The 15,689-nt window shown below is 43.5% G+C and overlaps 1 protein-coding gene across 3 annotated transcripts in view; it reads right to left on the minus strand.

Moving 5' to 3' along the window:
- The window catches only part of CHN1 (chimerin 1), a 92,313-nt gene that overhangs the window by 8,462 nt on the left and 68,162 nt on the right, over positions 1 to 15,689 (minus strand). For all 3 annotated transcript variants that reach the window (XM_050976973.1, XM_050976974.1, XM_030240171.2), the window contains one exon: positions 7,120 to 7,204. In XM_050976973.1, the coding sequence (XP_050832930.1) occupies positions 7,120 to 7,204 (85 nt within the window). The remainder of the gene's footprint in view (positions 1 to 7,119; positions 7,205 to 15,689) is intronic.

Raw genomic sequence — 15,689 nt, forward strand, 5'->3', positions numbered from 1 at the left:
CAGATGCTTTGAAAGCTTCAAAAGCCATTATTTTAGAATCAAGTGGAAGGAAGAGGAAAGCCAAGTCCTAAATCTCCCTGCATGCTGCCATGGGGTAAAGTCTTAGGACTGCTTGCCTTGTTTGCACATGAGCTTCATAATTTGGCTGGGTTCATTAAGACCAAGAGGATTAATTTAATTTTAGAATCTATTCTAATCTATCTTCTCAGGTCTATTTACTTTTCATTATGTCAGAATAAATCCAGAATAGCAGCTTTACTCTGGATCTAAAGTAATTGGGAGCCTTACTCATTTCTTACAGAACCTGCTGGCTGGTGAGGAGCTTCAGGGAAATCCCCCATAAGCATTGTATCTGCTGATAAATCCTAGAATAACACAGGACAGATGTAAAAGATGCAGTCATGAGCTCTTGCAGGTCAATAGTAAAACTTTGCTGACTGGTTAATCAGTTTCACCTTACAGAGATGATTTCTCAGAAGTAGAATTGTAAGTCACTCTTATTGTTCCTTTTACAGTGCTATCAAACTGTGCCCACCTTTCAAATATACCACATGGACCAAAACCAATGTGGTCATAAATTCAAGAGTTTATAGGAAGTTTGGAAATTTAAGGAGGGTGTGCAGAAAGTAATTTTAGATGACAGCTCTGAAAGTCGGTGATAAGCTGCCCTGGCTTTAACAGCATATTGATCTAGGAGTTCAGATGGGCTGTGACATTACTTCTGTGAGAAGTAATAAATTTAAAACCAGCCTGACAATAGTTTCCTATGATGCCTAGAAGAGGTCTGGTAACATTACAGAAACAGCTAATACTGATGTTAGTCCACAGGGCTAAGAGGACAAATAACGTGTTCATACTGAATGCATGAGCAGAGCCAACAGATTGATGTACATTACCACTGCCCCACGAGCACACAGTATAAATACCTGCAGAGACTCAAATAAACTTAGCTGTCGTGTTTTGCTATACTGTTGATGTGACTTCAGTCAGTTTTAGATTTCCTTTGGTTGATGATTTACTGGCTAACATGGCTGCTGATCATGCTCCATTGGAATGATACCATGTGCTACAGACATCACTCTAATTATTCCCCCAAAATTGATGCATTCTATCACTCTGAAGAGCAGCTTTAAGAGCTAAAGGGTAGATATACATTATCTGCAAGAAGTCTTGAAAGACTCTTCTGAGATTTGTGCTAAGTAGGAGAGTGGAAAGCATGGAGCTGCAGTGCCTTGGGCTGGTCCATTGCAGCACCTACCAGACAGGGCAACAGCCTCACACCTGAGCTGGCACAGGAAGACAGTGGGCTCTACACGAGCACAAAGCACTGGCATCACTCCTCCTTGCAAGGGTGAATGGCTCAGAAAGCCATCTGCTCTCATACATCTCTCACGAGCTCGTAGCTTTTCTTTAGAAGTTGAACACTTGTTCTGTAGCAGAGGGAGCAGTGTTTTCTGTTTCATGGGATGCAGTGTGTTCCAACAGGCAAGTGAAGGTAGCAGCCCCAGTGGTCCCACGTGCTGCACTCTGTGCTTCCAAGCACAATCCAGTGGGGTGCTGTGAAGGTCTGCCCTGTTCCTCCTCCTCGGCTGCACGGCTGCAACTTGGGTGGCCACACTGGAGCTGACACTGTGCCTCGAGTATGTGTTGTGTGTTCATCTGCAATGCACATCTGGAAGCAACCCTGGTCCCTCCAGAGCCTTAAGCCACTTCACTAAGCAGCCCCATGGCAAAAATTGCTTCCAAACATGTGAGTGTGCTTCCTAAAATCTGCTTACATCCACATCACTGTATCATGCACTACAGGGTACATTATTTTTAAGAGAGGAATTTCAAGAGGGCAGCTAGTTACTTGGCAACATAATTACCCAATGCTAACAAAAAATCAGGGCTGATGAAACAAAAAGAAAAAAAGCCCATCAAACAGCCAATATTCCCTTATCTCAAATCAAAAGAATACTTACATTTGTGCCTCCAAAACGCTTAGTGACAATGGTTTCATTTTATAGAAGTTTTGAAAGATTAGAGTCAGTTTGTTCAAGAAGTCCCCAGGCTTCCTGCCGCGACACCTGCCTGCCTCCTCGACAGCTCCCTGGCTGGGCCACTGCCTTGTTCAAGGCTTCCAGGTCTGTGTGGGCTTGGAGATACAGCTGCTTTTAGGACTTACAGTTTCAAGAATATATAGCTCCAGAATAGCTTCCCCCTGGGAACGGCTCCGAAGCAAGGCTCTCTGCTGTCTGATTAGCATTTCAAAATTCCAGAGCTCATTCCTTGCAGGAACACCACCAGATCCCGAGCTGCTGAACAGCTTGTCAGGCAGCACACATCTCCAACAGCATCAGCACCCTGACCTCTGAGGCTTGGCTTTGCTCTTTGGGCCTCTCCTGGGCTGTCTGTGCCCGGCATTCTACAAGCAGCAGAATCCGGCGCTCATCGCAGAAGGAGCTTGGATGTGTTTGTGAGGCACAAGCGTGGGCAGAGGAGAAGCTTTTCATGACTGAGCCATGCAAAATACCTTGAGAGTGGGCAATGTGATGAGAACAACTTGCTTTTCCCTCTGCTGACTTTAGTCACAAGAGCATCAGCTGTTTTTCCAGGCACAGAAAGCATGAGCACTCTGCCTGCACAATCAGTGCCTGAGGATGGACAGGCTCCTTTGTGCTCTCCTCCATCCCTACACACCAATGGAGCAACACAGGGCTGTCCAACACAAAGGATTTCTCAGCAAGTAAAAACAAATAGCAAAGGAAGTGGGGCAGCTGCACCTCTTTCAACTGCTGGAGAAGGAAATGGATGAAATGGGGAAATTAAACACTTTAGCAGTAATTCACAAAACAATTCTACTTTGAAACCTTACTTTAGCTCTTTTGAAAATGACCTCCCAGATCTTACTGTGGTCAGGGCTGGCAGCAGTATTGCTTGGGGTCTGTCAGTGGGAGCTGATTATCTGCACACTGATAGTTCAGCTGCAAATTAATTTCTATCAGCTCATCAGAGACAAATTACCTGCTCCAAGGAAAGCAGAAGATAGGAAATGCTTCATGTGTAGCAGGCTGAGATAGTCTGGAGCAAAACTGAAGGCTGCAGCACTGATGCTTTGTGTACAGCCTCAGAGGGTCGTGCTGCCTGGTGTTATCAGGAGCAACCCAAAATACCTCGAAAAGCATCCAGGGAAACAGATATATATATAAAAAAATTATCTTTAGGATTATCTAATTAATGCTTTGTAACCAGCCTGTTCAGAAAAAAAAATCTGATTAAACTGCTTATTCATGAGGAACAACAAGCAAAAGCATACAGAGGAAGGACTTGGAGAGCTCTGATGGGCTGGAGACAGGTGCAGCTTGACAAATCTGCTCATCTGCCAGTCTACCATTCCACTTGGGCAGCACAGGAACAGCATCAGCAATGCTCCAGTCTCTGAGAACACACTATTCTGGTAATGCTACTGCGAGTTACGTGTTTGTGTCATTCATAAAAAGAACCCACTGGTGCACATCTGCAGATTTTCTTTGAATATTGTTACAGTTTCTCTTCTGAACACATTCTGGGTACTGGGATGAGCCCTGTGAACACAGGAGAGCTTTACATAGGAGGAATGTAACTAAGAATATATTTTTCTAAGTTCATGCATTGGATTTCGTTCTGGGGTAAAATCTTTTGTCTTCATTAACTTCTACTGACATTCAGTTTTTACACAAAGTGATGGCATTATAATTCAAATACTTCTTCAGTCATTTCTACTTATGGCCAAAGCTGCAGGAAAGCACACTAGAGATGAAGCATGCCATCAGAAAAGGCAGATTCCTTGCATACAGATGTGTCTTCATCTCACAAAAAATTTAATGGCCTGTGGCTTGGATGCCAAAGTTGGAATTATGACCCTCTGAGGCAGTAGGGAAGATATTTATTATAGGGATTCCCTCTAGGGAAGCAAATCTGTCTTTAAAGATGCTGATGAAATAATGATCAAATTTGAGAGAATGACATTTAAGGAAAAAAGAAACTATTTCTGTTTGCTAGATACCTTCAGCAGAAGTCAGACTACATACTACACCCACCAATTAATTTCCTACAGGATCCAAATCCCAGACATCCCCCCAAGTTCTAGTTTGGAAGACAATGAAGTTCCTCTCACGTTTGGTAGTTTGTATTAATCCCCAAACCTCTGCAGTCCAGACAGCACCCAACATCTCATTTCAGCCAACAACCATTCCTCGGGTGTCCAATGTGGTGCCTACATTTACCTCTCATCTATAAGGTAGGAAAAGACACAGTCCTCCTTCTTCATCCACCATAAACCTGAACAAGGATAAGTTGGGGAGAATCCACCTTCCAGGAACAACAGTACAGTACTGCACCTGACAAGACCCTGGCCACACTCAAGTCTGTGTTTAGGCAGAGACACATTCAGCCAGGCTGGACTGAAACAAAGCAGGACTCCAGCTCAATTTGCTAAGGCATCCTTGCTGGTTGCTATGGCATGTGTACTCCTATGAATGTTTAGCTCTGGCTGATAAATTTTTTAAAGGATTGGCTTACTTTGTGTAACATAAACTATCAGCCATTAGAAATAAGCTCTGTTTTTTCCACTGGCTCTTCCTCCTTTCTGAAATGGGTGACATTTTTAGTCTTGGACTGTCCTACACTTCTCTTTTTGCATGTTTTTGTGCTTCTGCACAGAATAGGATTTTAAATGGTTGAGAACAGCCCATGCAGTAATCCATTTCTATTTGTTAAACTCCTCACTTCTGTACAGCAAATAGAGTCCTCTTGAGATGTGCAACTGTTTGCTATAAAAAGCAAATGCTTTAAAAAGTATAAAATTACATATGATCCATGCAGTTTTGCTTGTAGGTATTTTCAATAAAATGATTATACAGATCACCAAACAGATTTCGTGGATTTCCCTGAAGTGGCATTGAACCCCACTTGAATTCAAGTGGGCTGCATCCTGCTAAATTTTTTTTTTTTTTGGAGTACAAGCCCACTCTGAAAAACAATGGCCTCATGTGGCTCCTGGTTTACTGTGCCTCATTGTTTCCATATTAAAATGACTCAGTTCAGAAGCAAATGTTTGGGTTTTTTTTAAAGCACTGTAAGACCACATAAACTTGGCCAAACTCCCACCACTCAAGCCTGAGCTCCCCTACATTGGTACATTAGCACTGGCTGGGCAGTGTTCTGTGTCTGTGCACCTCCAGTATTTCCCTGAAATGCCCAGATCTGGGCAGCTTCTGGCTCTGATGGCTGCACAGCCTCAGCTTGGGAACAGGCAGACACTGCTGCAGCCTCAGCCCACCCCAAATCCTTGCTGGCACTTCAGCAAGCGTGGTTGTATAACATGGGATTTTAAAATACAAATAAGATCATGGAAACTACTGGAAGCTACCAGCACTGATGTGAAACCTCACATGAGACAGAAAGCCCTAATTATAGTTTCTGAACCTATGAAGTCATCTAATACACATATGCTCCTTATGCTGCAAGGAGGAGAATGGATGCATGCAGTACTTATTACCATCCTCATAAGGAGGAAAGAAAACCAGATTTTGGAAGCTTTTGGAAACCCTCCATTTAGAAAAATCTGCATAAATCCACAAAATCAGTTATACTTCAGTTAAAAGAAAAAAAAAAGCAATACAAAATAATAAGCATTTTGGATTTAATTGTAAAAGCAACAGTATTAATTCCACAGTGCCAAGCAGCATTGCAAGCCTTCATACTGTTTATTTTTATTGTTTTTCTGCATCAAAGTTACCGAACATCGATCTGCAAAATATTTGGTATCTCTCCTAAATGCCCAAATGGAGGAATCTAAGGCAAGGAATAAAGATGGCACACTTACTGATTCAAGTGTAATCAAAAACATACTAATCAGAAAACCAAAACCAAGCCTCCTCTTCCTCTTCTAGCACTGTACACCCTGTATAAAATCAAGAGCAGTAAAACATACTGACAATCTTCACTCACAAGTGGAGGACATGGCTGCAATCCTGTATTCTTAGTAGAGGGAAAATACTGAGAAAGGAAATGCCATTTTTGCATAATCATGTCTTAAAACAGAGCTGCATTCTCCAATGCATCCTGGACAGTGCAGACTGTAATGGTAACAACGAAATATTGTATTCAAATAGTTATGGGTGAAGAACTGAAAAACATTTCAATCCTATGTGGCTAGAAATGGTTTTAAATATTACATCAGTTTGCAGTTCTGTGATAAAAAACCTTCTTATTTGCTTGAGACAAGACTTCAGAAAGCTTTAGACAGAGCAGATTTTCTTAAATTAGCTTGAAAATTCAGTTTCCAGGGCAACGTAAGCAGGTCTTCATACATCAACATCTCTTTGCACCATTTTTATCAATACGGTTTGCTAGAATGTCGTAAAAAACTTTTTAAATACAGCAAACTATTTGGATCACTTTGATCCTTTTCTCTGCCTTTGAAAGAAAGCTGACTGTCCTTTCCTTTCAGAAGAACCTTATCAATAAAACTGTCCAACTGTTTTCCTTTGGAGAGGCTTTATCCCAGAAATGCCTGCAGTGATACCCATGTGTGTAATACATTCCTACCAGCACCTGAGTGTTTATGTAACATTTCAGTAGGCATCCCTTATTCATCATCCCTTTTCTCTTCAGTCTGCAAGTGGGAGATGTGATTTAGGGTCTGTGGCACGCTGGGACTCAGCTGGTTTATCTATAAAATTAACCTGAATGCCTGTTCCACAGAAGCAATGTGGAATTTGCTGAGGTCCACCTTGCACATAGAGATCCCCAAGGACTTTCTCACACCTACCAATACATGGAATGGTATAAAAGAAATAAAGCTAGCTATGCATCTGTCCATTTTCTCCTCCATTCTAAAAGGGTGGGGGAAAAAAATAATCTCTTAAAGATGATTGTCTGCTCTCTGTGAGTGCTGGAGGGGTGCTGTGCATCACTCCAGCGAGTCACTGAAACAGATACCTGAAACAGCAGCAGCAGAGCGGATACATTTCCTCCTTCCATGGAGCAGGGAGCAGACTGACCCTGGCCCCGGTGTCAGAGCAGAGCAGGCTGCACATCACAGAGCTACAAGGTGAGGAATGACTCAGGACAAGAACACTGAATGACTGTTACCTGCACATTTTACTCCCTGAGCAATGAGGCCCCACATGAAGTTGGCACAGTATTCACACCAGTGCGGGCCCCTGAACGTGTGCACCTGGAAGACAGCAGCAGAAAGGAGAATTACAGAGAATGAGCCAGCCATTTCACAGACATCATTATCAATGCATGTAAACAGTGCACAATTCCTCCTCTTTGAAGGTACCACATGCAGTTTCTGGAAGCTTCCCTTTATCACTGCAGGAAAGGAAGAAAGGAACTAAGATTTAACACCCAAGGCTCTTGCAGACCTGTGGAAAACCGGAGTCCTCCATCCCAAGCCATCCAGAGCAGCAGAACTGGGTCTGTGGGGGTCTGCTCCAAGACCAGGACAGAGAAACAGGCATAGCCCTTCTCCCACCTCTTGGCATCCCTCTGTCTGGGCAGCAGTCTGGCCACAAGGCAAGGCTTTTGCAGCAACTGTGCAAGAGTTGACTTTTCAAACTCAAATGCCTTCTGCTGTGGCCTCCTCTTCATAAAGCACTGTGTGAAATGGATAGAGGGCTGCAAGATTCCACCTCGCATAGCAAGAGTCCTGCCAGGCTAAAATACCAGTGCCACACAGAAATACTGTAAATTTGCCTTGAGACTTTCCAGTTTAGAATAACTCCAACAGGAAATTAATATTCTTCAGACTAATGCTACATATTGAAAACCTAAAATGAAAAAAAAAGAATCCACTGAACTAGGAAAAAATTCTAAGCTAAAGAAAAAAAACCCCAATGCCACTTTCATTCCTGGCTCACATGCTTGTTACAAATCCTGCAGCCACCATTAACTGCTTCTGATTTCATTCTGATAACGCTCCTGCTGTAGGAAACCACAGGATCCTTTACAGAGAAAATCATTACTGCCTTAGCCAGCATACAAGGGTTTGAGCTGCTATTTAGAATAGACAGGCTGAAAATAAAATTAGTAGCTGATGATCATAAAGAAATGAAATTTGCAGTGAAATACAGCACAACTGCTTTAGGCTGGAGTCACTCAGATCCTCAGTTAGTGAGTGGGTATGGGAGCAGGCAGGAACCTCAGGTGTGTGCAGCGCCCGGCCGGGTCAGCGTGGGGCAGGAGAGAGAAGGGGCTGGTGGAAATGGCTGTTCCTGACATCTGCAAACAGCTCTGCTATGAACACTGAAAGAAGGCAAAGTGGCCTGACTGAGGTGGCAAGTGTCCCCCAAGCCAGTGATGGAAGAGGCAGCTGGATCCAGCTGAGACCCCCACAAGTGACAATGCAGAGCAGCACCCTGCAGTTCAGGCCACAGCTCAGTTCTGGCTACAGGAAGGTCTGCAGCCTCCTGGGTACCCTCAGGGCAGCAGAGACACTGCTGAGGCACTCTGGAAAGTCACTGCTGAATTCACCAAGTAATTCACATGCACATCTGTGCCAAGTGATTCCTGACTGCCTGGTCCAAAGCCAGCACAGGCTGCCAGTGCCCTGCCCTGCCTGTGCCCAGCTGCCTGCTCTGTCCCCACCCATCCCACACACCTCTGGAAGGTGACACGTGCTCTAAGGCCTCTTCTCCCTGCAGCTCTGGCTGACTTCCTCAAAGCAAACCATGACAAGACTGTCAGCAGCTGTACTCTCCATTTTCTTTTTTCCTCTCACCACAAAGAGATTTTTCACACCATTCATTTCGTTACCCACCTGCACTACCCACATCCTTCTGACTTTTCTTCCTCAGACTGGTGGTTTTTATCCAGGTTTTTGGCAGTGTTCTCTTCCCAGAATAAGAACATTCTAATATCCTGAAGCAAAGCATTGTGCTTTAATGCCTGCAGGACTAACAGAACTTTATCAGGGAAAAGAAGAAGGCATAATTTGGGTCGCCATCTTTCTTTTTTGGGTCAAATTCCCCCTGGAATATACTTCTATAAAATACTTCTCAAAAACCCCACCGAGGAAAATTGAAGCAAAACTGACATTTCAGAAATCTGGACAATAAGAATTTCTTTTCACAATATTTTTCAGTTTTGTAAGTTGTTTTGGTTTCAGTATCTCTGATTGCACAAAGGAGGGGAATTTTTTTTTGTTCCTTAAAATGCTGACGGATGCATTATTAGTTCTTTCTAAATAAAAAGAATTATACTATCCTACCTTGTGCCTCTGTGGTTGCTGATTTCAATTCATCAAACATCAAATCAGCGAATGTTCTATTTGCTGAAGCATTTCTAATGCTGTCCTTAGGTGCTGGAGTCCCAGCTTGGCTTCTCCAGAGCCACCCCCAGTGTTGATACTCACCAAACCTCAGATGTCCTGTCTCTAACTGGCTGTTTTAGCAGGGACCATTCTTTCTTCTTGGCATCTTGCTCCCCACCACTGTCTGCATGTTTCCATCTCCTCCTGATCCTCCTGAGAAACTCTTCTGCAGGGTCTATCACATCCCAAATCTGCCACTCCAACCTTCTGCCTCCATTTTTAATATTATGAACATTTCTAATGAGCTCAGTTTCTCTTACATGTAGTAGCTATGATTCACCTAGACTCTACAACAGCCAGCTCCCCTGCTATCACCCTGCCTGCTCCTCACAAGAGTTTACATGATTCATCATCCACTTAAAAATGACAAGGACAAAGCCTCTCCTCTTCCCTACCAACGCTGCATGTGCTGGTTGGACTGACTTGGCCCTTCAGAACCACTGTCTCAGCAGCACTAGCACTTCTGTCTCATCCCCTGCAGCCAGGCTTCATCCAAATACTGAAATGCTTTTCCATATCATCAGCTGGATTTACCCAGAGCCTGCTCTGCTTTATGCTGCCCCATCCAAATTACTATTTCTTATCCATTATTCTGATTGCAAACTCAAAGCAGACTACAAGGTGAGGGTGGGTTTTCCTGTGCCCCATGATGCTCTGCCTGGCTTCATCCTTGCTATGAGATGGGAGGTTCTCTGGCAATGTTAAACAGGAGGCCCAAAGGTCACAATGTCCTTCCAGCCCTGGTGTAAACAGCCCTACAAGATCAGCTCTGAAGCCTCTGCTCCTGAGGGCTTTCTGAGCAGGGCTTTCTCTTCCCAGAGCATCAATATTCCCACTTCTGTGCAGTGGAACTGGACACCTAACCCTGCCCTGAATGCACACCCTCCCTGGGAATTAAATGAGACACAGTGAGTGATGCCAGGAAATACTGAAAAATTGGTCTTGTGAGGTAGGTCAGAACAGCCTCCAATCCTAGTTACAGGATGGGTGGGGTCTGGCAACTAAAAAATAACACCTTAGCATCCCTTTGCTAGTTCAAGAGCCAGCAGCTGCAAACAATACTGCATTTATCACGTGACACTGTTTAACACAGCATTCTGATTTTATATTTAATTCCCTATTCTAAAAACTAGCCAAGCAACTTGTCTGCTTTCAAAGCTAAAAGATGATTTCCAGAAAAATTTCTAAAAACACAGCCAGCAGAGTCCCAGAGATCCTAACTTAAACTACAAGGGGTTTCTTTCCCCTTGTAAAAAAGAGCATCTGCAATATGCAGATTTTACTGTCTTATAAAATGTGAGAGAGCAGGTTGCCAACTGTGGCTTTATATCTCCCAGTCCTTCCATTCTCACTCCCACCCAAAAATCTTCTTTTCTCTCTTTCCAAATGGGAATAATTTTTTAAAAGAATCTGGAAAATGAGTGAGTAGGAGAGCAAATTAAACTGGTTTTAATCTTCATTTCTAAAAATTCAGGAGAAGAAAATCAATTTAAAACAAAAGTCTAGGTCATTTTAAAGAAAAATATCTGCTTTAGAATCCATATAAAATACTATTACTAAGCTGTCCTGCAAGCCTGAGGTAAGAAGAGAGCCTCATGTTAGGTTTATACCATAGGCATTTCTATTTTGAACTCTCCTGTCCTATCAACAAGGCATAATAAACATGTAACTACTGTGAACTATGTAGGAGAAGCTTTTGCTCAGGTTTAAAAAGCATTTTCTTAACGCAAGGAAAAACAGCTTAATTCTTGTGATAAACAACTCGTGAGTGTTAGAAAATGTTACTTTGTTTAGAATTTAATTAAATTTTTTTAGAAAGCACAAAATTTTAAGAGAACCAAATAAAAAATGATGCAGTGGCTCTGACAGCAGATTCTACCACAAGCTGTGAACTCCTCAGGCAGATCTCTCCCCATTGTTTCTCAGGCTCTATAAAGGTCACTGCTGAAGTTAGTTACCCGTGCACCTTGTTACTCCACTTATTTTTTATGCTTTTGGTTTTTCCAAGGCAGTTATTCAGCTACCCTTGATTGCTACCTGAAGATCAGGAATGAGCCAGCAGATAATTTTTATTCCTAACTGGGAGACTTACATTTTATCACACGTCAAGGCAGGGAGGAAGGAAGAAAATGAGAGATTATCAGTGAAGTGCTGTGCAAACGTGATACGAGGGATGATGGTGGATCAACAGAGCTTCAGCAAAGCCACTGACAGGAAGAAAACAGGGCTGGATTTGAAAAACTTGGGTTATAGAAAACCAACACAGAGCACATAAAACAGAAGTGTTTGGGACAGGATACAAATAAGGTTTCCATTGTTGAGAGGCTGCTGCCACGGTCCCACTGAACACTTGTTCCATCAGACCCTGCTCCCTGCAGAGCACTTCTTCCACAGCCCTCCACACCAAACTGCTGCTCACAGTGATGGGGTCTGGAAAATCCAGGCATTACCATCTGTTCTGGGATGGGATACATCTCCTTGAAAAAGGATGGGAAAAAGTACTGCTGATCTATCTCTGGGCTACCAGAGCCTTGTCAGGACTCACAGAGGAGACCAAGTCCACCAGGGATGGAACAAGTGCCACACCCAGCATTTGCACCACATGGCACTCCAAAGGTTCAGGTCTGCTGGCTATGCTGTCCTTCAAACCAATTCCCAAGGATGATGAGACACTGCTGATGGAGACTGTCAGCTCAGTGCTCCTAACTGATTTGCAATTCCATCAGCTGAGTTCTGCCTACTGGGGCTTTACCAAGCTTTAGAGTGAATATGGGAGACACTGTAAATCCCAATTAGAACGATGAACTCAGCCTGTATTATTAACATCTGTTTTCCCTGTCACAGCTGATTTTATCAGGCACTGAGCACACCCATGCTGGCATCCAATAGGCACTGTCCTTTTCATCCATCCCTGGTCCAGACAGAGATTGCCTGGACGTGAAGGATAAAGAAGAGATTCAAGTGAGAAACTCAACCATCAATTTGGGCAATGCTTCAATTCGTCCTTGTATTTATTATGATGATTAGATAGTGCCTCTAAAACAAGGGTCTCAAAGCACTTCAAATACTCCAGCACATGGGAAGGAAAATATTGCTGCTGCTAAGTAATCTGAGAAGCAAGAAGACTGCCATGACAACCCACATGGCAGAGCAGTATCTGCAAGATAATTGCTTTCACCTCAAGGTGTAACAGAAAGGAATGGAGCCGAGAGCATGGAACAGACCTTCTCCAGAGCTGACTCTGCTTAGCCCAGCTGGGGTGTTAGCCATGGGGAGGCAGCCTGGGAGCTCCCCAGAGCCTCAGTGCAGCAGTTCTGCAGAGGAGAGATGCTGTCAGAGCGCTGCCTCGCCCAGAGCCTGCGGTATAAATAGCATGGCTGCGGCTGCTGGGGGCACTGGGAATGTGGGGCAGGACAACCTCCCTCAGCATCCTCACCCACTTGGAGCCAGAAGCGCTGTCAGACCTTGTTTACTCTCTGCTTTGCACTGCCTGTGTCAGCAGAGATGGAACAAGTGGAAATTGAGGTTAGCTTGTGCTCTGCAAGAGCTGAAGTGAAAAATGAGAATTGCAGGTTGTTGGCTTTTTTTGCTTGTAAATTGAGTGAAAGTGGCCACCTTTCTTTCAGGATGGAATAGCAGACTTTCTTTGAATTGATATCTGGAAATGGGAACATTTTGTATTTTCTTTGAGGTCCAATTACTTGATAGATGCCTCCATAAAAAAATTCTGAAACTAGAAGTGAAAATTGAATAAAATCCTTAGAATTACATACGGACCTTATGTATAAATAGAATATAAACCCTTGAGAGATTCCTAAATGAAAGCTTTTCTCATGATCCTAAGGCTAATATGGAGGAAAAGCTGTTGATGAGAGAGCATAACACACACTAGAAGCTTCTAGAGGCAAAGTCCCAGTCCTCCTCAGAGGAGTGCTTCCTAGCCTTACCAGAGAAATAGCTGGGCTGGCTTTGGGCTGTGCACAAGGCAAACTCACAGGATCCACACATGCAGATAAAAAACTGCTGGTGTGTGGGAAGAAATTACAGCCCAAATAAATTAGGAATTTAGGAGAAAGGCTTTCTCTCTCTCTTTTTTTTTTTTTTTAACAGTGGCAAAGCCTTAATTCAGGGACCAGCACTAGGAAACCAGAAAGGTTTAAATAACATTGTGCTATTTGGAATCTGCTTTGGGAAAAAAAAAAAAAAAGTGCAAGTAACATTAAATAAATACTTTGGAAGACTAAAACCCATCAATGCCTAAAAGCTTTTCTGGATTGAACTGCCTTACAACTATGAATTTCAGAAGGAACAACATAGAGCTGATGAGGTCTTCACAGAAGTTTTGTGGAAGTTTTTTCCAGTTATGTTCTCCAGGTGTTTTCCCTGCCTTTGAACCATTTTTCCCTCTTAAGTCCTAGGAGTCTAATAGAAACATTAAATTTCCTGAGGTGTTCTTATCTGTGGGAACACGCACTGGCTCTCCCCAGGGATTATGCCAGAGCCACCCAGCTCTCTCTCTGAATATTCGTATTAGTGCAGTGGCTCAATTAAAGATATTTCAAAAATATGTCCAGTGCCAGTTCTGTTCCTAATAAAAAATCCAGCATCTTCTTTTCAGTGGAACTAGATCAATTTACCCCAAATCAGCATCTGCCCCAGTTTTCAGAACATCAGAAATAGAAATGAGTTCATGTCAGAAGTCACAGAAAAATGGCTCTGCCTAATATAGTACAAGTTTGTTATAGTTTCTGGCCTTTTTGAAGCACTTCTGCATTTTCCATCTCCCAGTTTCCCAGTGTTTAGGCATGGCTCTACTGAGAAGCTCTCTAGAATAAAATGTGGCATGGAAGTGATTTGCTATGACTTCTTACACTAGCAAAACATCCAGCACAGATGCAATTACCCCAGTAAAATCTGGGCCAGGGCCAGGTGGGTTATTTGTTTCCAAGATGTGATACAAATTTCACTGGCAGAGAAACTCTTGTTAATATCAGCAGTCTCCGTTAAAGTGATGCTTGAGTCTGCCTATACTAGCAAAGTCTTTCCAGGGACTGCTCCTCACCTGAGCCATCACTCCTTGTGCATATTTAAGGTTATATTCTACTTCCAGTTACTTCTGGAAAACCATGTTGTCTCTGGTCTGGAGCTCCCCATTTGGCCTTTCATCCTCCAAGAGAAAGCCAGGAGATTGCTTCAGTCGAGGAGGGGGTGAAGAATCCCAACCAACAAGGCTCATCAGCACCTTGCCTGACTCACTTTAAGCACCCATGGAAAAACATCTCTCTGGAAGAACTGTTGGCTCGAAAGGGAATTATGTTGTTAATCTTGACTGATTAAGCAAGCAGTCTTGCAACTGTTATTTTTTACATGACCGAGTCCAACAGCACTAGTAAGATAGTGACTAGGAAACAGCATGAGAGCACCCAGCACTGCACAAAGAGATAGCAAAAAATAAGTCTTCTGGAGATAGATCTGGTTTGTGAAACACAAGAGAGAAACAAGACAATATCCTGGGGAAAATGATGCATGGAAGCACAGCTTTCAGTCCAGCCCTGACAGGCACAGACACTTCTTGCTTCAGTGAAGCACCATGGCACTGACCTAGGCACAAGAGTGGCTTTGTGCCTTGGACTAGTGGCAGCAAGAAAACACCTGCAGGCTGTTCTGCTGGCTCAAGGCATCAGGAGCCAGAGCTGTCTGAAGGAATACCTGTAACCAGCCAAGGGAGATAAAAGACTCCCCGGGGCCTATGAGTCACGAAAGCTGAAGGGGAGTGAAGACTTTTATGGTGTTTTGTCCAAGCTTATTTTAAATTTGCCAAGTGATGAGGAGGTTATTGCACTGACTAACAAATTTTACAACCCAGGAGATTTCTTGCTGTTAACCTCAGATTTTCACCTTCCTTTTAAGCTATCACCCCATAAATCCCAGCTCCTCTTCCACAACTGCCCTCCTTATCAAGAGCATTTTTCAAGCACAGCTTTATCTCTTTCCCCAGCCCCACGCAAACAGCAGGCCAAGGAGTGAGGTCAGTGCCCAAAGCACAGCAGCAGGTGGTGAGGAGATGCAGAAGATATTCCATGTCAGATAGGGTGGTCCCAGGGCAGAAGGTACCCCATTAGATGGACCTTTTCATCAGCAAAAAAACGTGGGATGTTTTGAAACAAACCCAGAGCAGAAATGGAGAGATGAGGAGAGGAAGAGCGGGAAAGTGCAGAGGACTGAGCAAGGGGAATCCTGTGTGTTCATCACCCTAATAAACTGCCTCACCAGAGAGAGAAGACAGAGAGAACCTTAAACCCAGCTGGGATTACCTGGCTAAGTCTTTTGGTCTAGAGCCCACTTC

Source organism: Serinus canaria, chromosome 7 (assembly GCF_022539315.1).
Source record: "Serinus canaria isolate serCan28SL12 chromosome 7, serCan2020, whole genome shotgun sequence".
NCBI lineage: Eukaryota > Metazoa > Chordata > Aves > Passeriformes > Fringillidae > Serinus > Serinus canaria.